The following is a 27,527-nucleotide window of genomic DNA, read 5'->3' on the forward strand; positions in this document are numbered from 1 at the left end:
GGCGACGGAGAGACTGCATGGACAGGAAGACTTCTCATGCCTTCGACCATCTACCTCAAACACCGCGTAATGGTTCGCCACGGACACTGCTATGATAGCCAAGGACGCGCAACTTCGGACATTATCCTCAATCTTTGGTGGTCGCACACAGAACGGCAGCAGAAGACCCATCGACCATTTACAGAAAGATGATGTACCACACTCCGAGACGTCCAGATTGCACGTGTTGGCGTTGACAGCTCACACGTGCTAGAGACGTGCTGACACGCAACCGTGGAGAATTCAACGCCAAGATCAGACACGCTTCAGCCTGCGTTTCACATATATTTTCCCAAGCGAGCCTATCTACACGATGCTTGACTCGATCTTGGCAGAGTCACACCTCTTGTAGGGCTCCATTGACCTACCGCACAAGGCAACGATCATCATTGACCTGATGGAGTCGTGGACACGGACCGAGCTTTGGGCCTGACGGAGCACAGCAATAGCGCAGAAGTTCTGAATCAAGAAGTGTGACTGCCGAGACAGCGCCACTACTCTCGACCGACATCAACATGGAACCGAGGACTGGAGAGATGGCGGTGGCGGCTTATGGTACGGCCATGTCGCACTGGACATACGATGCAGCCACAGTCGAAAGGATCGGTGACACAAAAATGCAATGCTGGTACTCCCGAAAGCCAATCTAGAGGACTGCCAACGTGGAAAGTAGACTACAGTACCTCCACGCGGCCTACGGTGATGTCGACGCCTGAAGTAGAACGGCAAGCCAAGCACAGTCATGGATGGCACTGTTGACGCCGTTATGCTGTGGAGGTCGTATAGACGATACGCCTATGGCGCGTAACCAATGCTGGCTCGCGTGATTCGTACGCTCATCCTGTCAGCAGTGTAATGCGTAGGTATATATCCTCTCTGACATTCCCTCTCATCCTCTATCTGCACAGTCTTGCAACTTCACTTTCCAGTCTCTCATTCAACTCGAAGAACCGTAGATCGGTCTTTCCATCCATTCGTGGCCAGTCCATCCACTCGTTCCCAGTCACAACAACAACAGCACCTTACACCCACACCAACCCAGCCAACCATGCCTTCCCTCCCCATCACCACCGCCGCTCTCGCAGCAACCCTCCTCGCCAGCACCCTCCCCCTCGTCTCCGCCCACGGCTACATCTCCGGCATCGTCTCCGACGGCAAATACTACTCCGGCACCTCCCCCTCCTGGACCTACGCCCAAACCAAACCCGACACCCCCGGCTGGTACGCCAACAACCAAGACAACGGCTTCGTGGCCCCCTCCGCTTACGCCTCCGGTGACATAACCTGCCACAAGGGCGCCACTGTCGGCGGCGCTCCGGTCCCTGTCACCGCTGGGAAGAGCGTGGATCTGCAGTGGAACACGTGGCCGGAGTCTCACCACGGTCCAGTCATTACGTACATGGCTGCTGTGTCCGGCGAGTTCAGCGCTGTTGATAAGGCAAACTTGAAGTGGTTCAAGGTCACGGAGGGGGGCTTGGAGGATGGGAGTGCTAGTCCGGGGGTTTGGGCTACGGATAGTATGATGGGTATGTTCCTTGAGAAGACGAAGAAGAAGAGGAAGATGGTGTGTTGGGATGTTGAGAGGATGGAACTGACTGATGATTTTCGAAACAGCCAACAACAACACCGCAGCCTTCACCGTCCCCTCCGACCTCAAGAGCGGCAACTACGTCGTCCGCCACGAAATCATCGCCCTCCACTCCGCTGGCCAGGAAGATGGTGCTCAGAACTACCCACAATGTAAACATCTCCCCTTCCCCTTATCCCATCCACCCATTCACCCCTACTAACACTCCTTTCTCAGGCATCAACGTCAAAGTCTCCGGCTCCGGCACCACCGACCCCTGCGCCTCAGGAGCCGACTGCGCCATTGGCACGGCCCTGTACAAGAAGGACGACGCGGGCATCTTGATCAACATCTACCAGACTCTCAGCAGCTATGATATTCCGGGCCCGAAGCTTTATGGTAGCGGTGGTGCTGCTGCTGCTGCGAACAAGACTGTTAAGAGGGTTGCTACGGCTTTCAGAGCTTAGGGGGGAGGTACAAGAGGTGGGTGTGTAGCTGTGGGAGCTGGGACGATGGTGAGATTTGTGTGACTTTTGTAGGGTTGTGAGTTTTTGGATTTGTCATTCTTTTTGTTGTTGTTTGGTATATAGCTGTTGCAGTTGAAACTGTGCTTTCCGATCATGTCGTGGTTTTGGTTCGTGAATGTGCCGCTCTACTCCTGCATAGTCCAAATGTGACCCAGCCATGATCAGCGTTGGAATGTATATCGTTCCCCAGAAGTCAATTGTCGCTACTCATAATATGGATTACCCTCCTCCCACTTCGGCTGCCAAGCCCCCTTCCTCTCCTTCGTCTTCAGCTGTATAGCCCGCAAAAACCCATATATAGTCTTAAGCACAGGCGCTTGCACTCCAACCTTCTCAGCTTCCCGCAGCGGCTCGCCGACAATATTCTCCATCTCGATATAATTTCCCTACGAACCTCATTAGCCCTTTCCGACAATCACAACTCCAAAGTGATCCCTTACCTTCAACGCATCCTGCCCCATACTCGGCACAAACGGCGCATCAACCGGATCACACCGGATCAAGATCTCAGGCACATCCCCCGGCAACTCCACACCCACAGCCCTCGCGGTCGCCAGAATCTCCAGCATTGCAGGCCTGATCAGATCATCAATCACATGCTGCGACATGCGCATCCGCATCGTGTCCATTGCCAGGATTGCCGAGACGGAGTTGTAGGAAGTGTTGTACACCAGCTTCCTCCAGCGCGTGAATTTCACGTCCTCGTCGTAGGTCCAGGTTACTTTGCCGCATGCCATGTACAAGTCGAGGAATCTTCTTGTAGCCTTCTCGGCTCGCTCGGGGCTGAATTTTTGGTTAGGGAAGGGTCCGAGTTTGGTGATGTCTTTGTCGTCGTGAAGGATAACGCCGTGGGACGTTTCGGCTGCTTGGATGAGGGAGACGCCAGATATGACCACGTTATCTGGGAAGCGCTCGATGATGGGCTTTTCGATGTTCAAGCCGTTCTGGAGGAGGATGATGGATGTCACCCCAGGGGTTACTGCTGGTGTGATGATGTCCAGGACGGTCGGGCTGATGTCTGGAACGTTCTTGGTTGTCACAACTACATATTCGAATGGTTCCAGACTTTCTTCTTGGACGTTTGGGACTTTGGTGAGGATGTGTGTCGGCTTGAAGCCTTGGATGTCATGGCCGTGTTCCAAGGAGTCGATTGTGAAGCCGTTCTTGGTTGCTGCTTCGTAGTTTGACCGGCAGATTGCTGTGACTTCTGCTTTGCCACCGGTCTCAAGGGCATATGAAGCCATTGTGCCAACACCTCCACTGCCTACGAGCAGGACTCGTGCCTTCTTGTCAATGGAGCCCATAGTCACTGATCTGCTAGACTCTGTAAATGTGCTGGTCTGGTGGTCGTTAGTACGTGCTAAGTCACTTTCACAGAATCCCACAGTCTTCGTTCTGGCAGTGATTCTGTCATATGTGTAGTACGCGCTGTAGACTTCTGGTGGCAGCGAGCTTGCCCTATCGACTGCCTGGACATGCCTCAATGAAACAGGCAAGTTGAGGAGAGAGCTGCCTTTCGGATCGGCCAATCAAGTCAAGCGTTTGCAGAGCTCACCTGGCTACTTTTCCAAGACTATCGTATTTTCACATGCACAATGACCATGTCGGCTTGTGCGCCGATGAGATTCGATCAGATGTTGATGGAGCCTCAGTATTGGAAGGAGTCAAGGAGTCTCGTGCGACAGAAGAGACTCGGCCCGCGCTCTGAGATGAGATCTTCGACGTCCAGGCCACAACTTCGTCTGCTGGAACTGAACAACATCTCTGCATCTTATGCTATCGTACGCCACGATTGGTGTTGGTCCATCAGGTCATGCGGATACTCTACCACACTGTTTCCATCTGGAGATCGCTATCGTTATGCGTTCGGTCGTGGCCATGAAAGCCTCCTCTACCGCCAGCATGGAACCTCTCTGTTCAACCGGCTCAGTAGCTTACATACGCCGTGCCATGGCCTGGGAGTGGTAAGCGCAATGAGCTGACTCAGATCAACAGACTATGAAGGTACAGATTTCATCTCTCGTACTGACAGCTTTGCATATCGCACCGCCACGCGAGGATGATGTCTTTGAGCACTATATACCACCGCCTCTTGAGCTTCTTCCACACGCGAGGGAGTCGTAGCAAGCGGCAGGATATTACCATACAGCCTGTCGGGCAGCGATCCAAAGACCTGGAGCAGGAAGTAACACCACTCACGCAAGCAGAGCCGGCTATGGAGGGACCAGGAAATGCAGCCGATAGTTCTACGACCCAAAACAGCTTCACAAAATTCTTCGAATTACCCTACGAGCTTCGAGACGCCATCTACGAGTATCTCCTGCCTCCCAACAGCAAGATCCACTACATCGGTGGACCTCTTCCAAGCGGAACCTTCCATATCGAAGATACCTGGATCTCAAATATGTGCCAAGCCGACCCACGATTCAACCCAGATCTTGAACGGATCGAACAAGTACGGCCAATTTGTCGCTTCATCGTCTCCCCAGACGGCTGCGACATTCCGCATGACTTCGACATCAACAAGTACAAGAGGCTAGAAATCTTCTTTGAGCATTACCACCTCGCAACCCCTGGGGTTCGCGGCCATCACATCGCATTCAGTCATTCTCTGATGACGATGAGTAACAATTTCCGTCGCTTCGTCAATCGAATCAAGACCCACGAGCGACTCCCCGAGATCCATGTCTCATTTCGTGACGAGCCTCGGCTTGGGTTGTATGGAGACCGGCACTGGACTCACGAATTGCAACAGGGCGGTCAATTCACGCAGGTCCCTGCTCAGATACTCTCCATTAGTCGCGGAGAGCGAATGTCGCTGATCTGGTATCTGCTCGAACCTATCCTGCGACTTCCACTAGCCAAAACTGCTACCATCCAGCCTATCACGTGTCTGATTGCGAGTGGACATAACGGTCCGTTCGACTCCTTTCCCAACATTGAAAATTTGAGCGGCAGGTGGATGGTGGCGTTGTGTTCTGCGTTGAGTTCGTGGCTTGAGGGCGAACGCGAACAGCCCTTCGAGGATCTGCTCAATCAGCGAAGCTCGGGGCCGGGAAGGCTGGCCCTGGCGTACTTGTAGTTGTATGGTTCAGGGTAGCTCAACGCGCTGCTACACCGCCAAGAAGGAGCACGTTGAAGCCTACTAGGAGACGGTTCGCTAGCGGAGCGATTACTCACACAAGTCAAAGAGGACACCTTTTCCTTGCCTTCACGGCATTTTCCTGGCCAACATAACAGACTGGGCAGAAGACATCATGTTGTGCCACCGTCATCGAGAATGAGGCAAGGGCAATCATCGTGAGCAAGGTCACGAACATGGCTTGAACCATCGCAAGCAAAGGACGCTGCATCGAAGTTCGGGAAGCTAGCCGATGGTCTTCATGACACAGCCCATGATGAGAATGACCCCGAAGTGGAATTCGTGTAACGGATAGCAAGGCAGACTTGCAGGAGCGCAGAATTGGCGAAACCGATCATGAAGAGAAAAAGTAGCTACGTAGCATTCCCACACTACGATCTACCTCCGCGGGTTCTCCTCCCATGGCTTCCCAGTACAGTTAAACCCAACAGGATCAACCACGTTATCGCAAAGATAGATCGCCGGGATCGTAGCGTTAACAGTATCAACAATCCCACCCATATCCTCGATCGTAAAACCCGTACAAGGACTTGCAGCACTGCACTGAATATCCGCCATCACCCCCGACGTCGTCGTTCCCGCCCAGTTCTTCAACGTGACATCTCGAAGATTGAACTCTGACGTATCGCAATTGCCGCTCGCACTGTTGTAGCTCGTGGACTGCGTCACAGCCAAGATCCCACTCGCATTGTTCAACGTGAAGTCTTCGAAGGTAATGTTGGCAGCGTACCCTAGACCAGCGCCACCTCCGTTGGGTGGGTACCCGCTGCTGACTCCGGTCCAGGTCTTGAAGTATGCGCCGTATCGCATGTTGTTAATGGTGATATTGCGAGCAGTGACGTTCTCGACAATTTCATAGCGTCCCTCGTATTGGCCTATACTGCCTACGGCCACACCAAGGCCCGTGTAGAAGTCGCAATTTTCCATTAGGATGTTGGTGCTGTTAGCTTTTGTGCTAATACTGTCATCGCCGTTGTCAACGGTCCAGCCGCGGAACATGATATTGTCAGCATAGATCGTGTCAGCGCCGTCGGTGTTCAGGGAGGAGAAGGCGAAGCCGACGGCTTGCTTGGTGTCGGTGCTGTTGATGTAGATGTCTTCCAGCAGGATATCGGAGGAGTGGATGATTGTCATGGTCCACATTTGGCTTTGCACGAAGCGGGTACGCTCGAAGACGCTAGAAGTGGTGCCGGTGATGGTGATCTGATGTGGTCGTCCTGGGTAGTTGTTTGTGCCGTTGATGAAGTCGTACCAGACCTGACCATTGCCGTCAAGTGTGCCGTAGCCGAAACCGTCCCATCTGATGTTCTCGCCGCCGAATAGCCATGCTGAGGATTGGTTTTGGTAGCCGACTGGGAGACTGTGGTTGAGCCAGTATGGGATGTTTTTGTCCCACAGAAGAGTGCCATGAAGGTCGACGTCCACGTTGCTGAGCCCTGTCGTGTTCATGACAGACTTGATGTGGTAGGTCTCATTGCCGAAGACGACTCTACCGCGATGAGAAGCATCGTTGTGGCCGCATTTCTGGAAGCGGTGAATTACTCCGACAGGGACAATTATGTCAAGAATTACTACGACAGGGACCATTATGTATTTCTTACTCCGACAGGGACTTGCACGGTATCCATATTACTGCCACAGGGACCATTATCGCCAACGACACAAATGAAGTACTATAGCCAGGTAGAGCTTCCTATATCGCTTTTACCTGCTCACCTGTTCTTGCAGAGCAGGTTAAAGCGATATAGGAGCAACAAATCAAGTAGCATAGGTAGGCAAAGGAGAGTTAATAGTTATGTCCGTGTAACCGTACTTGACTTCGTTCTCTTGTTACCTAGACCTTATCTAGTTATAGGCGCCTTCCCTATACGATTTAACCTGCTCTATAAGAACAGGTGAGCAGGTTATATAATATAGGGAAGTAGTATAATACATTTGATCGCCTAGCTTATAGCCCTCCCTCGGCGTTCTTATTCCTTAGACCTTATATAGTTATAGGCACTATATCTAGTGTGATTTTACCTACTTACTTGTCCTTACGGAGTAGGTTAAATTATACTAGACAGGGCAATACTATAACGTATATAATTGCCGAGCCTACTAGCCCTATAATTGAGCGTTACTATTATCGTAACGTATAGCCTAGACATATCGGGAGCCTTCGACTACGTGTCACACCCGCGGCTACTCTATATCCTAAGGTCGAAGGGACTCCCTAAGTAGCTTGTTAACTTCGTACGGTCCTACCTCTAAAACCGTAGTACGTCGATCCTAGTCGGCTAGTACAGAAGCCCATTTCAAGCAGTCTACACTAGAATCCCGTAAGGCTTAACGCTAGCACCTATTCTGTTCCTCTTCTTTATAGCGACGCTACTCCTAGCCCTAGAATCCTAGAACACCGCTACGAGCGGCTTCGTAGACGACATAAACATCCTAGCGTAGTCTTCCTCGACTAAGGAGAACTATAGGCTACTAGAAGAGAAGCACAAGATCTACGAGGACTAGGCTAGGAGGCACGGGGCTCGGTTTGCCCTAGAAAAGTACAATCTAATACACTTTACGCGCCGGCTACGGTTCTACAATATACAAGCTTCTATCTAGATATAGGGGCACACGACTAACCCGGCAAATCAGCTTAGGATCCTCGGACTATAGGTGGACCCGGCGCTACGGTAGAGGAAGCACGTATAGGCAATATTACGGAAAGCTAAACAGAATATAGTATTATGCTAGAGGCTCACTACGTCTATATAGGGGGCGGACTTCCGGTAGTTACGACTTCTATATACGGCTATTATACGGCCAGTCCTTACCTATAGTAGCCAAGTATAGTCCTTAGGCGAGAGGGCCTGCCTATCGAAGGGACTCGTCGCGCCGCTAGCGAAGATCTAAAACTAATGCCTAAGGAAGGTCACCGGGGCATATAAGTCGACACTAACGAGGATACTTAAGCACGAGACCGCTATACCGCCGATCGACCTATATATCTAGGGAGGTCGACGACGAGAATCACCTGTACGTGGTGTCGGCTACGAACCTCTCGTCTAGCTACGAGAGAGCCAAGTATTCTCACGCTGGAGCGTCGTGGGCGCGACGGGCGCGCAACGTAGGCGAAGCCGCGGCGAACAGAGGACTACCAGCAAAACGGGTATGAAAACCATCCGACGAGCGTGTACTCGTGTCGGGAGCGAGTCCCTCTTCTTTCTACGTGTAAGAAGGGCGCGGAACCGTGGCCTATACGCTCGACAGGACACCTCTGGTATGAGTGCAGAATTTTCACCTCCGGAGACCGCAAACCGAGCGGGCTGAGCGACGAACATTGGACGAGCGGACTACAGAACAACAACTGAGCGGACTATGCAACGGCGTCGAGCGGACTACGAAACAATCTGGTGTTTGCCAGCGGGCAATGCGGTGGGTAGGTGGACACGCGACGAAGCCTGTAAGGGCCTGTTGAACACCCGGTATGGGAACGAGGGTTTTGCCTGAGGCACTGCCTGTCCCGCTACACAACGCACCTAGTCTGACATGGTAGATTGCGACGAGGAAAAGACGATAGCCTGAGCAAGGAAAAGACGGCTGTTAGGACGGGGAAAAGACGTACAATGCAAGTGGATTAGTTCTGTGATCGGGGAGGATCGAGGGCAGGGTGATAAGGAACTTCATATTGGTTAGTAGGTGGAAACGCAAGGAGTACGCTGCCCGGCGTGGTGTGTGCCCCGAGCAAACCTGCGAGGCATGGACGGCCGCTTTCTAGAGATAGGCTGCGGTAACGCGAAGGGCGTCAAAACCTGGGGCGTGGTGTACACTGGCAGCGACGGCTGACACTGTCTGTACAGCCCGAGAGGACGGATGCGCATGTCGGTCAATAGAGAGCACTAAAGGGCTTAGGCCTATGGAGGTGGATATTGGCTTAAGGAGCAAACAGGGAGGGAGGGCGTAGAGGGAAGCTTTTGCTCCGGGCTAACCTCTCGAAACGAGGCTACACGGTGGTGCTAGATGAGTGGGAAAGCGCGGTTAAGACTTGTCACCTTATCTCGTAGCTAGCTTGCTAAATACGATTCCTTCCTTGCCCAAAACCCGGAGCACATGGTGCTGAACTGTACTAAGTGGGTAAAAGGGAGAAGCCAGTGGAGGGCGAAGGCAAGAGACAGGAAATACCAGGCCATCATCCAGGACAGACAAGATATAAGGAGAGTGACAAGATGGATCCTTAACGAGGACTACCTAGAGCAATTCTCCCTAGCAGTAGAAACGGAAAGGTGGATAGAGAGGAGGGAGAGAGAGAGAAGAGCCGGGGAAACAGAAGGGAGAAAGGGAATCGAGAGGAGGACATCACCAGGGTTACGGGCAAGGTAGTCATAGGGTAACAACCATGACACTAGCGTACCCTGAAGGAAGGAGAACGAAAGGACAAGACAGGAAAGAACGAGGAGGGCAAAGACGAGGAGGTTTTCATCCGTTAATCGGGTTTCCTACCTACACAAATAGACCTAAATAGCGAGAGACCTGCATAGGCCATAGGGCACTAAAACAGGCGAATGAATAATCTATCTATCTATATCTAGGGACTACGGACCTCCTACTTAGGCAAGTCGGCATAGTACCTAGTATAGAAGGTCATCGCTAGTACAGTCGTAAGGGCCCGCGAATTAGTACTAGCGTATAGGGGCATTCGACCCGGAAACGAGCCGAACTACCGGGTAAGGGACGAACAGCTAGTAATATAATAGGAAGGTAAGAAATCGTTTGTAGAGCAACTATAGAAAGAGAGGTGGAATAACTAGGTTATAGGGTATAGTGGACGCCCTTAGCTAGCGGGACAACCTAAGGAATAGTTAGCTACAAAATCCGCGGTCAAGCACCCCCCGAAGCTTATCTACTACCGCCTTACGAGGGCATAGAGTAGTATAGCAACCTAACTACGAAGCGAACACATCGGCCTCTAGGGGTACCTATTATAGAGGAAGGTTCTAGGATACACGAATACTAGCTACCCCTACGGCTATCGCTCCTAGAACGTACGGCACGTACTCCTCGTCTGTCCGAGGTGGTCGCTAGGAAGGGGGGAGTAGATAGTAAAGGCGAGGAACCGGACGATTAGGGTACTTCTTAACAACGCTAAGGACCTACGGCGTATTACGAACTAGATACTAGAGAAGGGCTAGCTAGAACAGTACCGCCTAGTAGGAGTAGTGTAGGAAGAGAGGATACGACGTAGCGCGACGAGACCGGCTAGGAGCGGGGGCTAACGGGGTAGTGACATAGACTACGTACGTTCAGAGGGAAAGCTAAACTAGATAAGGAGTAGTCGGGGGCGGGAAGGGTTTTTACCTATTCGGGTTTCCCTTTGTATATAACAATAGATATATACCTATATAGGCCGGATAGGGTCCTAGAACAGGGGAATGACAAATCTATCTATCTATTATCGTAACGTAGGTAGTAAAGAGGCTATATTGTTAAACAGGTACGGGTAGATAGTAGCGGAGTGGAGTAAGAGATCAATCTTCAACTGACTAATAGCACGAGTATATAGCAATATATTAGGAACCAATATGTTGATTATATTAGATGTCTATCTAAGCTAAAGGGGAGAGAAGGTATCTCTCTATAAGCTAAGTCATTGTAGATGCCTTAGGCTACTAGATCACTTTCTAATTGTTGACTCCCTTTGAGATGCTACATCTTAATATATATACTTATAATAACGACGACAACTAGACCGCTAGCGGCAAGTAATTATATATTAAGCTACTTCGTATTATATATTCGGTATTTATCTAATATACTACTAGTAATAATAACGACGACGACGATATAGTCGGTAGCTTCGGCTAGAATATATAAGTTAGACTCGTGTCTTAATTAATCTTAGTTAAGGCACTTACCTTACGTTAAGTATCGAGTAACGATCTTATATATTTATAGTATACCTAATAACAATAACGATAACGATAAAGTCGGCGGCGGCGACTTCGATATAGGCTCCGGCTATAATATATATATTAAATCATGTCCTCGGCTTTAATTAAGACACTTTACGTTAAGTATTAAGTAACGATCTAATATATTACTAGTACTAACGATAACGATAAAGACGATACGGCTAGTCCCTCCTCTACGTCAGTCTTACTCCTTAGCCTCGAACACGATAAAAAAGCTTATCGTTCTCTTAACCCTTTACGACCTCGAAGCTAATATGTCTTAGCGTACCGCTACCTACTCCTAAGAAGAAGAGAGGTCGTCCTACGGGTACGGCAAAAGTCACTCGTAGGCGACCTATAGTCGCTAGTAAGTAGTACTCGTAGTCTACTACAAAGTAGGTAGCTTACGAGCTAAATGCTTATCTTAATAAGAACGCTACTAGTAAGCTTCGTAAAGCTACGTACGTGTCACGGGCAGCCCGCGACCCCTCACTGTAGCTGCGTCGGCCCGGCTAAACCGCGGACCTTCTGCATCGGGTTAGCGCGGCTTGGCTTTACTTTATAACTTCGCCGCGCCTCGCGCTCCTCTTTCGTAGCTTCGTAGAACAACAACTATCTCATTCGGACCCTATAGTACGCGCGCCCTTACAGTACGTTAGTAATATTATAGAGCGCCCTAAGCTTCGTAAAGCTCGCCTAATACTATACCGTCGCTATATTAGCCGTATCGCCGAGGGTAATACGAGTAATAGGTACTAGCGTTACTCTATAGCTAGTCGTTCTACTATCGGCGTTCGCGTTAACGCTATAAATTGGTATACCTAGTACCGCTACTAAGGTAAGGATTGTGATTAGCTTTAGGGTTTGTCTATCTGTCTCTACTCTACTCGAATGAACTCTCTTAGCCGCGTATCGTCTCATTAACCTGCTCTTATTATGTTATTAACCTGCTCGTATTGTCTTATTAATATACTCGTATCTTCTTATTACCCTACTCGTGCCTCTCGTTTATTCACCTCTACTAAATTAACCTGCTTATAGCTTAGTAGCTCACGATCATTCGCCTTCACAAGGCCATGCGTTTCTGGCCTTGCCCTAACTCATTTAACGTGCTCTGCTAGAATGGGAGAGTAGGTTAAATAGGTTAGGGTGAGAATGCGACGATGTGGCAATAATAGTCCCTATGGCAGTAATATGGATACCGTGCAGGTCCCTGTCGGAGTAAGAAATACATAATGGTCCCTGTCGTAGTAATTCTTGACATAATTGTCCCTGTCGGAGTAATTCACCGTTTCTGGAAGGCATCGATGATGGCAGGCGCAGAATCATTGTTTCCGCACGCCTTCACAACGCAGACCTTGCCCAGTCGGTATTCTCCAGTGGGCGAGCATAGTGCTGCAATGGCCTGGAGGAAAATGGCCACGCTGAAGGACTTCATGATGAGTGACCAGCAAATGGAGCCGAACAGGATGGCGAAGAGAGCCAGCCGCCATACTGGCAGCATTCTCTGGAGTCTACTTGTAGTGTCCGGCATTGGCATATCTGCTACGTCGCAAGTACATCTGCAATGCCATCATTGTACCCATCAAGACTCCACTGGTCTCGGGCGAAGACCCGGTCTGTGACCATCAAGAATGCTCAAGCAAGAGCGTCGTCGAATCAAGCTGTTTGATATGGCCCCGTCTCGAGGGCAGAAGTCCGGGGTTTTCGAGGTTTTCTGGTGTCCGATGTGGAGGAAGGAGTGGGGGGTATCCGAGGCTTCCGTCTCTTCAGCCTCTCGCCAAGCGAGAGGGTCGTACCCACTTGATATTATCGGTCCGATAAGCACACCTACTTAATGTTATAGTGCTTATTACCTGTTTCTATACTTCCTCTTTCCGTTATAAAAATGCTACGTGTCTTATAGCCTCGGCTAAGCGAATATAAGTAGAAGGAGCGAAGGATAACTATATTTATCGACGAGCTAAAGAATAAGGGTATTCTACCGCGTAGTAGGTATTGCTACTACAATCTCGCTACTACTACTATTAACGTAATATAGACCTTAAATAGAGGTATATTAATACTAGTTTTAAAGACGACTATTAGCGTATTAGAAGAAGGATTTAGAGTATCTACGGTATCTTAATAGAACGGTCGGTAAATAGTACGAAGCTTACTAAAGCACAGTTACTTACTATTCTTAAATATATCCGTTATCGCGAATAGATAGGCCTTAAGGTACCGTATCGTTAGATTAATAAGGTAGCTACTTCGATAGTATACCGTACTACCGGTAAAGTATTTAAATTAAGTAGCTCGTAGGCTACTCGATTTATAAGAAAGTATAAGATTAAGAAGGTACGAAGGAAGCCAATTAAGGTATAGCGGAAAGAGGCCTACGATCTAGCTAATATTAGAGTCTAGTTTAATATTCTAAAGAAGCTAATCCGTAACTTTAAGCTAGAGTATTATAATATCTAGAATATAGACGAGACCCGCTATCGTATTAGTATCGGCGGTAACGAGTAGGTACTAGTAATAGATACGAAGAGGCGTTACTAGTCTCTAACCGAGCTAAATAGAAAGTACGTAACCGCCGTTAAGGTAGTAAGTACTAGTAGTATTACTATCGCTCCTTTCTTAATAGTTACTAGCCGTACGTATATAGATTACTAGTTCAATAATCTCGATAATAAGGTAACTATCGGTATTAGCGATTTAGGTTATATAAACGACGAGCTTACCCTTTACTAGCTAACCTATTTTAAGGAGCTTATACGGCCTAATATAAAGAGCCCTAAGTAGTAGCGACTACTAATCTATAATAACTTTGGCTCGTACGACTTCGAGGAGTTCTTAACCTTTACGAGAGAGTACCGGATTATTATCCTTAGGCTACCGCCTTATAGCTCGTACTTCCTATAGCCGCTAGACGTGGTCCTCTTTTAGGTATAGAAGTACTAGTACCGGATAGCCGTTAATAAGGCTATCGCTATCGGGTATACCGAGTTTAATATAGCGGATTTTATAGACTCTCTATAGTAGATTTATACTAAGATCTTTACTATAAGTAATATTTAGGCAGGCTTTTATAAGACTAGTATTATACCGGTAGATTACATAAGGGTTATCTGCTACAATATCTACGTAAGTAATATAGTATTAGTATTACTAAGATAGATAAAGAGCAAAAAGACGAAGTAAGCTCGACGATATTAGAAAGTAGAAACTCGATTACGTAATCGGCGCGAGCTAATTAGAGGGCTTCCCGGCTTACCCTAATATTATACCGGCTATACCCGTCTAAAAAGCTCCTAGTCTATCTTAAATCTCGTAGTTGTTGAGAATATGCAGGTCATAGGGTCAACATTGAGTGCTTAGGGGGATTAGTAATCAGGGCTTGCTAGTCAAGTCCTGAGTACAGCTGTCCCTCCTGAAACACCTACACCAACACCGGCGATACTGTATGTAGATACACGCTATCCCATTGGGTCCTTCTTCGTCTTTTGTGTGATCCGCCGTCTTCCACTGCTGCGCAACTCGTACCTGTTTAACAGGTTATGAGCCCGGGTTAGCAACTCGGTGTTTCACCCTCGACAAAGTCGTATTGGAGTTATTCCTCTTCAGAACAAAAGGAAGGCAGACTGGAGGCCGCACCCGCATTGCACAGGAAGCTACAGCCGCGCTGTAGGTGCATATAAGACGTGAAAGAGCCTAGTGAGGCACTGTCAGACTCCGAGTCAGGGAGCCTGTGCCAATACCTCAGACAAGTGGGCGAGCTTACTGAGAAGAGTCGCTCTCCGGACATCGCGTTCGTATCGACTAACTGTTCCGTCTGAGAGAGCCGTAGTGTCTCAGAACACCCTCCCCTGAGAGAGCTACAGACAGTGTCTCAGAAACACGATCCTTACGACCGACTTTCCTCGCTTTCTTGTGGACAGCCATTCTCTCCACTATCAACCTCGCGTTCGGTTCACCTCCTATCGATCCGATCGCGTACGAACGAATACCTTTCTTCTGTAGGCAGCCATCCTGTCCTATATATAAAAGCATGGAGGAAACCGGACACAGCACCCTTGGTAGGAGGAGAGCAGCACCTATCCTAACCAAGGACAACTAGAGGACATGGTTCTCATTGATACAAGACCATCTTGAAGCTCAAGATGTGCTTTGGGTTGTAGATGGAGGCCATCTATTATCAAGCACACCCAGCTCCTCAACACCATCTGAGTCATCAGATCCCTTACCTGGACTTGAAGAGTCAAGATACAGTCCAGTTGGGAGGAAAGCAAATAGATGAGACAAGCTGGAGAGATCTGGCTCAAGATGAGGGCAAAGTACAGCAAGGTTCATGCTGCATATGCAATGACAGTTGTTCAAGAATTGATCAACTTCAGAATGATAGATGGCATGACCATCAGACAGGCCTAGGTCCACCTTGGCAATCTTGTAAGAAGGATTGCTGAAGTTGACCCAGCAGAGGCTCACTACAGAGAGCCTACAAGGAAGCTGAAGCATCTGCTTCAAGCCCTGCCTGAGGTGTATCTTGGGACCAAGAACACTATCCTGGCCTAGCCAGGACTGTCATATGAAGATTGTCTACAACTGCTTGAGTCACATGAATCCAGGCTGGAAGTTGCATCCAAGGAAACAGCAATGTTTGTAGGAAGAGGTTTCCAGGGCAAGATCACCTGCCATCTCTGTGATGGTGATCATGTGATCAAGGATTGCCCACACCTCTCTGGAGCCAAGCATGCTGTCAGGAAGGACAAGCTCAACAGAGGAAACACCTCTGTTGCAAAGAGACAATCATCACCACCGAGAACGAGGTCCCCATCCCCAAGCCTGAGGGACATCCTAGTGGTGATGAAGGACCTTACAAGGAAGAGCCTGTGCAACCCAGGAAGACTTATCAGACCCTGAGACACCATCAGAGGATGATGAAGTTGATGAGGTTGCCCATTCAACTGTGGAAGCCAAAAGCAAGTACCCCTCCTCAGAGTGGTTGCTTGACTCTTGTGCTTCATCCCATATGACTGACCAGGATTCACTTTTCAGGACCCTGAAACCTCTTCAGAAGAGGAAGTGGATCAAGGTTGGGGGTGGCTACCTACATGCCACACATGAGGGGAGTGCAGTGATGGGTGGTCCTTCTGGGAAGCAGATTGTCTTGAAGAATGTTTTGTTTGTTCCTGGCCTTGGAGTTAGCCTTGTCTCTTGGAATCAGTTCAGCCAACAGTTTGCTGTCCAACCGCCCAGTTTCACCCTCAAATCCCTTCCTGGAAAACCTGTTGTCCAGACAAAGCTGAGAGGGGGTGTTCCATTCATTCAAAGTGTTTCAGAGCAGCTTGAAGCTATGCCTCAAGCATATGCCTCTCTATAGGAGCATGACTTGGATCTGTCCAAGTTAGGTACACATTTTGAGTGTGAATTGGAACAGGCTATGACTGCCACTGAGTCCCAGGACCAGTGGGAGCTATAGCATAGAAGATGTGCACACCTTAGCAAGGGACTGCTAAGAAACCTGCATAGAGTCACTGACAAGAAAGATCCCATTCCTGTTCCTTCTGAACACCAGAACTGCAAGGTCTGCTCCCTTGCAGACATGAGGAAGTTCAAAGGACCTGCCACAGAGAGGAAAGGAGAGAGGCTGGCCCTCATCTCTATTGACATCTGTGGGCCTTTTCAAGGTGCAGTCTCAAGACTTGGCTTCAAGTACTGGCTTGAGATTGTAGACAACTTCTTGAGGAAGAAGTGGGTAGTCCCTTTGAAGGCTAGGAGTGATGCTCCTACAGCTCTAAAGGAATGGAAGGTTCAGGTAGAGAACAGCTCAAGGTGTTTTCTATCTGCAATCCGTAGTGATGGTGCAAGGGAAATTCTTTCCTTGCTAAAACAGTGTTTGTGCAACTTCCCCAACCTCCAAAAGACATTAGAGAGTACCAGAAGATTGGAGTAGAGGGGACTCCAAGAAAAGAAAAGGAAGAGGAACTTGTTCAGGAGGATCAACCTCAACAGCCACCTCAGCTTGCAGGCAACAAGAGGTCAAGGGGGGATGAAGATGATGGCTCTGCTGAGCATGAAGCCAAGCATCATAGGGCATTGATTGCTCAGATGTTTCATCTTGATCCAACTATGAGCTGGGTTGAGGAAATCCTGAATGATGTGGAGGGATATGCATTTGCTGCTGTTAGGCAGGCCATAGCCTACCGGCAGGAAGTGCCAATCCCAAAGTCCTATAAGGAGGCAGTGGGAGACCCCAATTGGGGACATATGTGGAAAGAGGCAATCCAGAAAGAACTTATTGCCTTAGGAAGCAACAACACCTTGGATCCAGTTGTACTACCAAGGGGTGCAAACCTGGTTACATCTAAGTGGGTTTTTGATGTGAAAAGAATGATCAGTGGAGCCATTGAAGAGTTCAAGGCAAGACTGGTTGTAAGAGGGTTTTCACAGAAATATGGTGTTGACTTTGAAAAGACCTTTGCACCTACTGTTAGGCATGATACCCTTAGGGTCTTCATGGCTGTAGTATGTGAGAGAGATCTTGAGATGCACCAGGTGGATGTGAACAATGCTTTCACCGAAAGCAGCCTTCTTGAAGACATCTACATGATCCCACCCCCAGGTGTCGAAATTCCACCAAATATGGTCTTCAAGGTCCTTAGAAGCCTGTATGGACTGAAGCAAGCAGCTAGAGATTAGAACAAGCTCTGTGTTGCCAAGCTAGAACAGATTGGATCCACCTAGTCCCAGGTGGATCCATGCCTACTCATCCACAGAGGAAGAGACATCATGGTCCTCACCTATGTGGATGACATCCCCATTGCAGCTCCAAAGCTGTCAGATGTTCAGTGGTTCAAGGCTGAATTTAGAAGAGTGTTCAAGATCAAAGATCTTGGGGAACCTGAGAAGATCCTTGGAATGAGGATTACCAGAAACAGGTCCCAAGGTACTGTAAAGCTTGATCAAGGACACTACATCCAAACTAACCTTGCCAAGATGGGCATCTCTCCAGAGAAGGCCACACCCACACTCTCACCTATGGACAGCTATGAGGATCTGAGACCTTCAGCTACTATGGATGAGAGGTGCAACAAACAGGAGTACCAGAGTTGCAATGGTACCTGGATGTGGCCAATGACAATGACAAGGCCAGACCTTGCTTTCCCCCTTGGAAGAATCAGCTCATATGTTGCTGACCCTTCAAAGCAACATCTTAGAGCCTTGAAGAAACTCTCCAGATATCTGAGGTCATACCCAGACCTGGGCTTGATGTACAGAAGAGGAGGAGGTATTCTCCAGGGATACTCAGATTCTGATTATGCCATAGACAAGGCAGACAGAGTCTCAATCCTTGGACATGTGTGGTTCCTTTGTGGATCACCTGTGTCCTGGATGAGTAGGAAGCAGAAGTCTGTTACCACATCAACAATGGAGGCTGAGTTCATGGCCATGAATGCAGCAGCTAAGTAGTCACAGTTTCTTGCTGCAGTCCTTAGAGAGATGAGGTGTCCTGACCTGGTTGGAGAGTGTTCATTCCAACCTAGGATGAAGGCAAGCAGTACTGTTGATGAGCTGAGACCCGTGAAGCTTATGGGTGACAACCAAGCAGCTTTGACCTTTGTCAAAAATGCCCATGTCCATGACAGGTCAAAGCATATTGATGTGGCATACTACTATGTCAGGAATCTCTAGTGGCAAAAGAAGATTGCAGTAGATTACTGCCACACAAAGGACATAGTTGCTGATGGGCTGACTAAGCCCCTCAATGGCCAGCAGTTTCAAAACTTTGTGAGGCAGCTCTAGCTTGTATAAGGGATTGTTTGAGACCTTCTGACCTGAGTGGGAGTGTTGAGAATATGCAGGTCATAGGGTCAACATTGAGTGCTTAGGGGGATTAGTAATCAGGGCTTGCTAGTCAAGTCCTGAGTACAGCTGTCCCTCCTGAAACACCTACACCAACACCGGCGATACTGTATGTAGATACACGCTATCCCATTGGGTCCTTCTTCGTCTTTTGTGTGATCCGCCGTCTTCCACTGCTGCGCAACTCGTACCTGTTTAACAGTAGTTAGTATATAATATAGATACTACTTCAGGTATCCTATTTATTTAATACTACTAATACTACTACCCTATATTATACTAGAAGTATAGGAAGTTATTATATAGGCTTATATAGGGTGTTTAAAAGGCATCGACTATATATAGTTTATTAGATACCTTAGGGTATCGCCGAATATTGACGAGGACTATCTATTCTATAGCCCTTATTAAGACGAGCAATCTACTTAAGTAGTAGCGACCCGCCTACGCTAGCGGCGGCGTAATCGTAGTATAAAGAACCCTAAAACTAAGGTTCCGTTCCCCTAATAGTAGACCCTAGAGTTACGGAGTTATAGAGGATAACTACCTAATTAGGAAGCGTAAACTTACCCTAAATAGTAGCGAAGGATAGTAACTAACGAGAGCTATAGTCTTACGAGGCTAACGATAAATAATATAGCATAGACAACCCTATAAACGGAGGCGGAAAACTTACTAGGGGATAACGAACACCTAGCCTAGGTATATAAAAATACTATAGTATAGCTACTAGGAGCGCTAAAAGCGCTATTATACTAAATCCCAAAGACAATCTAATAAGTGATATAGAAGGCAGCCTAGAGACTAACTATATAGGTAATAGTAGTAGTAGGTAAGAATTAACCTACTACGAAGGCAAGTAATACGGTACGCCTATATATTACTAATCCGGCGGAGAAACAAGAAATCGTAGCCCTAATAAGCAAGGAGATTGTCGATAGAATCGGCTAAAAGGAGGTAGTCGGAGCGAAGGTAGAGGCAATAGGTGTAGTAAGACTCTTTACCGTATAAGAGTCGAATAGACAAAAACTAGAGACCTATAAGGAGTAGACTACTAAAGTCGCGAAGTTGGCGCGAGTCTCCTACTAATAGTATACCGTTATTGCCTACGGGGTCCCTAGGACATTTAAGGTCGAAGACCTTCCCTAACTCTAAATATAGAACTAGAATATATCCCTAGGAGTACGACTAACGAAGGCGGTATGGCTATATAAGACAGTAGACCGAGAAAAGACATACTCATCGCTTATTATCTAGGTAGAGACAGCGGAACAAGCTAACCAGATACTAGACAATAGGCTATTCTAGAACTACGAGAGAATGGACACGGAGATCTATTAGAGTAGCTACAGGGTACTATAATGCTTCTAATGCCAACAGTACGGTCATATAGCCCTAAAATACGGGGAGAAGACCCTAAGGTGTCCTTACTACGTAGGCCTATACTAGGGAAGGGAATGCCTAAAAAAGGAGTATAGGTATATATACTACGGTAGAAGGTACCTAGCGTACTTAAACTAATGCCTAGCTAGAATAGTAGTATAAGAACGAGCGAGACAAGTAAGGATCTCTATACTAGCTAGGTACCCCTAACGATAGCAGGAGGGACCTACCGTATATAAGGGCTTTAAGCCGAGCAAAAGGAAGAGGGTAGAAGAGACGACTAAGGGAACCTAACCTTAAACGTATCTACCTCCCGGTAGGCCTCGACACCTTAACCGGGCTACTAACGAACTAGGCTAAATACGAATCTTTAGGGCGCCCTAGCGGCCCTAGAGCTAGCTAAATAGCGGAATATAGGCTTAGGAGATATAGTAGGTTAGTACGGAAATAGACCTTATAGATAACGAATAATACTATACGACGACATTACTATCGTATAGTATAACGTAAACAAAAGTAGGGACAAGGTCTAGCGCCACTTTCTATAAGAGCTAGACCCGCTACGGTACTACGTTATTAGGGTATAGGAACTATAGATCAATCCCTACGTAGGACTCCTAGCTACTTATAATAACCGGAGATACTATACCGTAATCGCGGGCGAACGAGGCGTTATCCCGAGGATATATATATACGTAAGTAAGACTATAGACCTTAAGTCGTAGAAGGTTATACTACCGTAATAGGGTAACCTAGGAGACATAACATTAATCTAGATCGACACGATATAAGGCTCTATCTAGATCTATAACGTTTATAACCCGCTACCGCGGGGTCAGACGAGTAGGGAACTAGGAACCCTCGCCTACCTAGAGCGGACCCTAAGCTAAGATACGAAGTAAGTACTCCTCGGCGACTTTAACCTCTACTACCTATAGTAGTGATTCGACTTTACTCCCCCGTACGCGTTTCTAGGGGGAAAGCTACTAGATATAACCGTACGCTACGGAATAGCCTTAGTAATACTAAAGGGAATAGAGACGTAGAAGGCCCGTATAAGTATAAGTACAATCGACCTATACTTTCTATTACGAGAACTTAAAGAGAGACTAGTCTAATGCCGACCGAACTACGCGCTAGAAGCCTCCTTAGACTATATCCCTATTTAAACGACGCTAGGGGTAAAGGCGATAGAGGAGCTAGTAAGCGAACTACCCCGTAACTAGAAGAAGGTACGCTAGGACGATATAAGAGACTTTCTAATAGTAAACCAACCGTAGTATAGGGAACTCGAGACGATAGCTTAGCTAGATGAAGTAGCGGAACCGATTACCTCGGTTATATAGTAAGTAGCGGAACAATATACGCCGTTACTCTAGCCCTTAACGTAGTAGAAGGCCTTCTAGACCACTAAATACTCTACGAAGGTAAAGGAGGCTAGAAGGGCAAGGCGATAGTAGACGAAGGAGTATACCTAAGAGACGTAGGAGCAATACTATCGCGCGACATAAGAGAAGAAGGTATAGATAAGACGTAATAAGCTATAGGACTAGAGAGCGACAATCGGGCTCGTTATAGAAAACCCGGAATAGATATAGAGACTAGCTAAATAGACACGACTACCTAAAGAGTAACGAACCTCTTACTTCCCTTTAATCGTAGACCGCGAAGGGATTGCCTAGGCTACGCCTCGGGGCAAGGTAAAAGTATTAGCCAACCATTTCTTTTCGACGTAAGTAGAGGTAGACCTTACGGACATCGACCCGAGTATATACCCGGAACCCCTAGACATAGATTAGGCGGTTAGCTCTAATATAGTAACAGGAGTTATAAGTAAGCTAAAAGGACGAAAAGCCCTAGGCCTAGATAGGATACTAAATATACTACTAAAAGAGTATAGAGAAGAGATCGCGCCGAGCCTTATAAACCTATTTACCGCGTACCTACGGCTAGGGTATCACCCGGAGCCGTATAGAGAGTCTATAACAGTAGTGCTACGTAAGCTATAGAAGGAGGACTATACTCAGCCCAAGTCGTACAGACCAATCGCACTTCTAAACACGATAGGGAAGGTCCTAGAAAAGATAGTAGCCTAGAGACTTACGTAGCTAGCCGAGGATAACTACGTACTCCTAGTAACATAGATAGGGAGAAGAAGCTAGCGATCGATACTAATAGTAATAGAGCTAATTACGGAGCAAATTTAGACCCTCTAGTACTACGGTAGGAACCGAGCGGCGTCCTTACTATCCCTCGACATCGTAGGAGCCTTTAATAACGTCTTATACTAAAGGCTAATATATATCCTATAACAGAAAGGCATCCCCTAGTAGGTAACGAAGTTCGTCTACTCCTTTCTCTAGGAACGGACGATATACCTAGTCCTAGGGAGGTATACGTCCGACCCGGTAAAGGTAGAGGCTAGAATACCTTAGGGATCTACTCTCTCCCCTATCCTATCTCTAATATTTATGTCTAATCTAATCCCCCTACTTACCTCTCCGTAAACCTTAGTATCGGGATTCGTAGACAATATAAACATTCTAGCCTAGTTAGACTCGATAGAGGAGAACTGTCGCCTCCTTAAAGATAGGTATAAGAAATGCGAGGAGTAGGCAAAGAAGTATAGTGCCCGGTTCGCCCCTAAAAAGTACTAACTTATACACTTTAGTAAAGCGAGAATACACTATAATATAAAGGCGGCGGTAAGAATCTAAGGCTACGAGACTAAGCTATTAGCAGAGCTACGAGTACTAGGGATCTAGCTCGACCCGAAGCTAAGCTAGAATATATAGATTAAGAAAGCCTAGAGTCGAGTACAAGTTAATAAAGCCTCAATAAAGAGGCTTACGGCGTCTATATAGGGAGTAACATTCGATAAGGTAAGAGTAATATATAAGGCGATCGTTAGACTAGCTATGTTATACGGGGCACAGATTTAGGGAACAGGAGGCGTAGGTAAGCCGATCCCGAAACGGATAGAGCAACCCCTAAACAGGATATAGGTAGGCAACCTACGTAGGATACTAGGCGTATATAAGATAACGTTAACAAGTACGGTAGAAAAAGAGATAGGAATACTACTAATCGGCTAATATATCCGGGGAATTAGAATTTAATACGTAGTAAAGACGACAGATTACCTAGTATAAACCACGATCTAGGAGGTAAAGAATAAGATAGAAAGCCGCTGCCGGAGAGGGGCCGGACATAGGACAAGCTAAAAAGAGGATGACCTTACTACCTTTACGGCCGTATAGACAAGTACCGAATAGCTAGTCCGAAAAGAGGAGGAGCGTAGGACTCGCTAGGCCAGCGGGAGTAAGGCTAAGACCTAAAGCCTAGCGGAATAGATAGCGAGCTACCTATAGGAGTAGGACTAGAAAAGGAAGCCCCCTAAGACAATAGGCCCGATAGGACTCCGAGCTTTCTAGAGACATAATTACTAGCTATATAGGGACCTAGATAGAGGAAAGAGGAACCCTATATAGTAGGAAAGAGAGGCGTGACACGATGATAGCGATCGCAGGAAACGACCAGGAGCAGGAGAGTAACGAGTGGAAGGAGGTCTGCAGGAAGGCAGAAACAATGGCAATGGCAGGAGATGGCGAGCACCCAGAAAGAGCACTTAAGGGGATGATTTTGGAGCTCCTTGGAGGGCTAAAGGCACTAAGGAGCCAAACAGGACAGATCATTAACAGGACAGTAGCAGCAGCAGCAAAGAAGAGGACACAGGAAGGCCAGAAACTAAGCCAACCAACCTGGGCAGCAGTTGCATCCCAAAACCCTCCCCCCCAGAAAACAGCTATCAAGGTCTACATTTCCGACCAGCAAGAGCAGAAAGAGATTGAGGGCCTGTCAGGCAAGGAGATCATACAGAAGATTGGGATACAAGGCATCATTGGAGCCAGGAAAGAGAAGGGAGGTGTCCTTAAGCTGTTCACAGCACAGGAGCAAGACAGGAAGAGGCTAGAGACACAGAAGGAGTGGACAGACAAACTAGGCAAGACGGCTAAGGTCTCACACCAACAAAATATGGTTATTGCCCATGGGATGACCACAAAGTTTGACATTGAAGGAGACCTTAAGAGGCTGCAGGACCAGAACCAGGCTGTATGCCCAGGGCTACAGATCACAAAAGCAGCATGGGTCAACAGAAAGACAAAGGACACAAAGAGAGAGTCTTCTCTAGTGCTCTGGATAGGCACTGTAGAACAGGCAAACACCGTGCTTGACAAGGGCATCTTCTGGGAATGCGAAAGAATGGACACAGAAATCCATAGAAGCACCCACAGACTACTGCAATGCTTCAAGTGCCAACAGTATGGTCATATCTCTACTAGATGCCCAAGCCAAAAGGACACCTGTTCCCACTGTGCTGGTAGCCACAAAGTACAGAATTGCACAGCCCCAAAGAGTGAAGCCAGATGTGCATGCTGTGGAAAGAAACACCCTTCCTGGTCCCAAGACTGCACAGCTAGGATTGAGGCAAAGAGGAGGGCAAGAGAAGCCAGGATCAACACCCCTATCAGATTCCAGACAGGGACAATCACCCAAGAACCCCTAAGGACTGTCTGCAACCCTCTGAAAAGAGGCAGAACAGAAGAGACCACACAGGCCCAAGGCCACCCTGCTATGGGTAGACCAAAATCAATTGTGGTTGCAGGAAGAGACCCGTCACAAAGCAGGCTCAACCTTACCACAATCTCAAATAGCAGCCAGCAGCAGGAAGCACGAGAAGACCAGCAGGAGACCAGCATGGATGAGTCATGATTGAGACACCTAATCTTACCACTATCCAGTACAACGTCAACAAAAGCCAGCACAATGTCCAGAGAAGCTTTCTCCAAGCACTGGACCCAAAGAAACACCTAGTTATTGCAGTCCAGGAACCTTGGATCAACAGCAAATCTAACAGACCATCTACTGCTAACGACCTAAGGTATCACACACTCCTAGCCAAACAAGGCACCCCTAGAACATGCATGTACATCAGCAAAGAGATGGCAACAGACAGCTGGGAACAAATCCAACAGGAAGGGGGAGACATCACCTCAGTCAGACTCAACACCAACCAAGGCAGCATCCACATCCATAGTGTATGCAACCCACCCCCCAGCTCCAGAAGCAGCACCCAGCTGGGCACACTACAACAGCTGCCAGACATCCTGCAGAGTGACTCCCAACACATCGTGCTGGGAGACTTCAACTTGCACCATCCTACATGGGGATCAGACTTTGCACCTGCCCATCACTTCCTAGCTAACAGACTCCTCTCCACTACCCAAAGCAACAACATGCACCTAGTTACCCCAAAGGGCCTAACTACCTGGTCACAGAGAGCAAGCTCAAGCACCATTGACCTGTGCTTTGCATCACATGACCTGCAGCAGAAGGTCACCAGATGCTGGGTTAACCAGGACTTGGAGTCCTCATCAGATCACCTCCCAATTCAGGTGGAGTTTGAAACACAGACACAGCAGGAAGGAGACCTAGAACCTCAGCTGGCCTGGAAGGCAGCCAACTGGGAACAGATCAGACAAGACCTGGAACAGAAGCTAGCTGGACTAGAGACCAGGAGACTGGAAACATCCTTAGACATAGACCAAGCAGTGGCAGAACTGGTTAGAACAATGCAGGAAACTGCGGCAGCCCACACCAGAGAAAAGAAACAGTCACTGTACCAGAAGCCATTCTGGACAAAGGAATGCTCAGAGAAGGTCAAGGCAGCCAGGCAGGCCAGGAGAGCCCTTACCCAGAGCCACTCTCAGGAAGCATGGGACAGATACAACCAGGCAACCAGAGACAAGAAGGCCCAGATCAAGAGGGACAAGATGCTGGAGTGGAGGTCAACAGTTGGATCCATTACCCAGAATCCTGAGAAGATGTGGAAACTAGCAAAGTGGGCAAGACAACCCACACAGGACAGAAACATGCTGCCCCAGTTTCCAAACATTGAAGACCAGGAAGGAGTAATCCAACACACTCTCCCAGGAAAGGCACAGGCATTGGGGAAACATTTCTTTGGCACACAGGTAGAAGCTGACCTGCAGGATCTGGAGGGCAGTGTGTATCCAACACCACTAGAGCAATCCTGCACAGTGGGAGAGGGAGAGATCAAGAGCATCATTAAGACACTCTCAGGAAACAAGGCCCCAGGACCAGATGGGATTCCAAACTTGTTCATTAAGACATGCAAGGACCAGATCTCCCCTGCACTGTCAAACATCTTTTCACAGTGCATGGCCCAAGGACACTGCCCTAAACACTTCAATGAGTCACTGACTGTGGTCTTGAGAAAACCACAGAAAGAGGACTACACAAAGCTAAAGGCATACAGACCTATTGCCTTGCTCAACACACTAGGCAAACTCCTGGAAAAGATCATAGCAGAAAGGCTGACAAACCTAGCTGAAGAACATGGAATCCTTCCTGAAGAACAGATGGGAGGCAGGAAACAAAGATCAACACTAACAGCTGTGGAACTTATCACAGAGCAGATCAAGACCCTATGGCACTTTGGGAACAACAAAGCAGCCACACTCCTCTCACTAGACATATCAGGAGCCTTTGACAATGTCTCACACCAGAGGCTGATCCACATCCTGAAACAGAAGGCTATCCCTAACTGGACAGTCCAGTTTATCCAGTCCTTCCTCAGAGGCAGAACCACAAGACTAAGACTGGGCAGATACAAATCTGACAGCATGCCTACAGAGACAGGAATCCCACAGGGATCAACAATGTCTCCAATCCTGTTTCTCCTCTTTATGGCAGACCTGCCAGCAAAGCTAAACTCCAGAAACACATCAGCCTCAGGGTTTGTAGATGACACAAACATCCTAGCCTGGACAGACAGCACAGAAGAGAACTGCAGAATCTTGCAGAAGAAACACAAGGAATGTGAGGAATGGGCCAGGAAACATGGAGCCAGATTTGCCCCAGAGAAGTATCAACTCATCCACTTCAGTAGAGCCAGAAACAGACACAATATGCAAGCCCCAATCACTATTCAGGGACACACAACAGAACCCTCAAGTGAATTAAGGGTGCTAGGAATATGGATGGATCCAAAGCTCAGCTGGGGACCACAG

The 27,527-nt window shown here is 47.9% G+C and overlaps 5 protein-coding genes across 5 annotated transcripts; 3 read left to right on the forward strand and 2 right to left on the reverse strand.

The window, feature by feature from the left end:
• Positions 1-1,087: 1,087 nt before the first annotated feature.
• CLAFUR5_02537 (Polysaccharide monooxygenase Cel61a) lies at positions 1,088-2,073 on the forward strand (the record flags this gene model as incomplete). The annotated part of the gene is made up of 3 exons (XM_047901685.1): positions 1,088-1,565; positions 1,654-1,779; positions 1,844-2,073. The coding sequence occupies 3 exons, from the start codon at positions 1,088-1,090 to the stop codon at positions 2,071-2,073; spliced, it is 834 nt and encodes a 277-aa protein (XP_047757663.1).
• Positions 2,074-2,336: 263 nt separating this feature from the next.
• On the reverse strand, positions 2,337-3,437 carry CLAFUR5_02538 (uncharacterized protein; the record flags this gene model as incomplete). Its single annotated transcript, XM_047901686.1, has 2 exons — positions 2,337-2,519; positions 2,574-3,437. The coding sequence occupies 2 exons, from the start codon at positions 3,435-3,437 to the stop codon at positions 2,337-2,339; spliced, it is 1,047 nt and encodes a 348-aa protein (XP_047757668.1).
• Positions 3,438-4,195: 758 nt separating this feature from the next.
• Positions 4,196-5,215, forward strand: CLAFUR5_02539 (uncharacterized protein; the record flags this gene model as incomplete). The annotated part of the gene is made up of 1 exon (XM_047901687.1): positions 4,196-5,215. The coding sequence occupies one exon, from the start codon at positions 4,196-4,198 to the stop codon at positions 5,213-5,215; it is 1,020 nt and encodes a 339-aa protein (XP_047757669.1).
• Positions 5,216-5,653: 438 nt separating this feature from the next.
• On the reverse strand, positions 5,654-6,862 carry CLAFUR5_02540 (Alpha-L-rhamnosidase rgxB; the record flags this gene model as incomplete). Its single annotated transcript, XM_047901688.1, has 1 exon — positions 5,654-6,862. One exon carries the CDS (start codon positions 6,860-6,862, stop codon positions 5,654-5,656), a length of 1,209 nt encoding a protein of 402 aa, XP_047758480.1.
• A 5,650-nt stretch (positions 6,863-12,512) lies between these two features.
• CLAFUR5_02541 (uncharacterized protein) lies at positions 12,513-12,827 on the forward strand (the record flags this gene model as incomplete). The annotated part of the gene is made up of 1 exon (XM_047901689.1): positions 12,513-12,827. One exon carries the CDS (start codon positions 12,513-12,515, stop codon positions 12,825-12,827), a length of 315 nt encoding a protein of 104 aa, XP_047758479.1.
• Positions 12,828-27,527: the final 14,700 nt, after the last annotated feature.

This window comes from Fulvia fulva, chromosome 2 (assembly GCF_020509005.1).
Source record: "Fulvia fulva chromosome 2, complete sequence".
In the NCBI taxonomy this organism is placed as follows: domain Eukaryota; kingdom Fungi; phylum Ascomycota; class Dothideomycetes; order Mycosphaerellales; family Mycosphaerellaceae; genus Fulvia; species Fulvia fulva.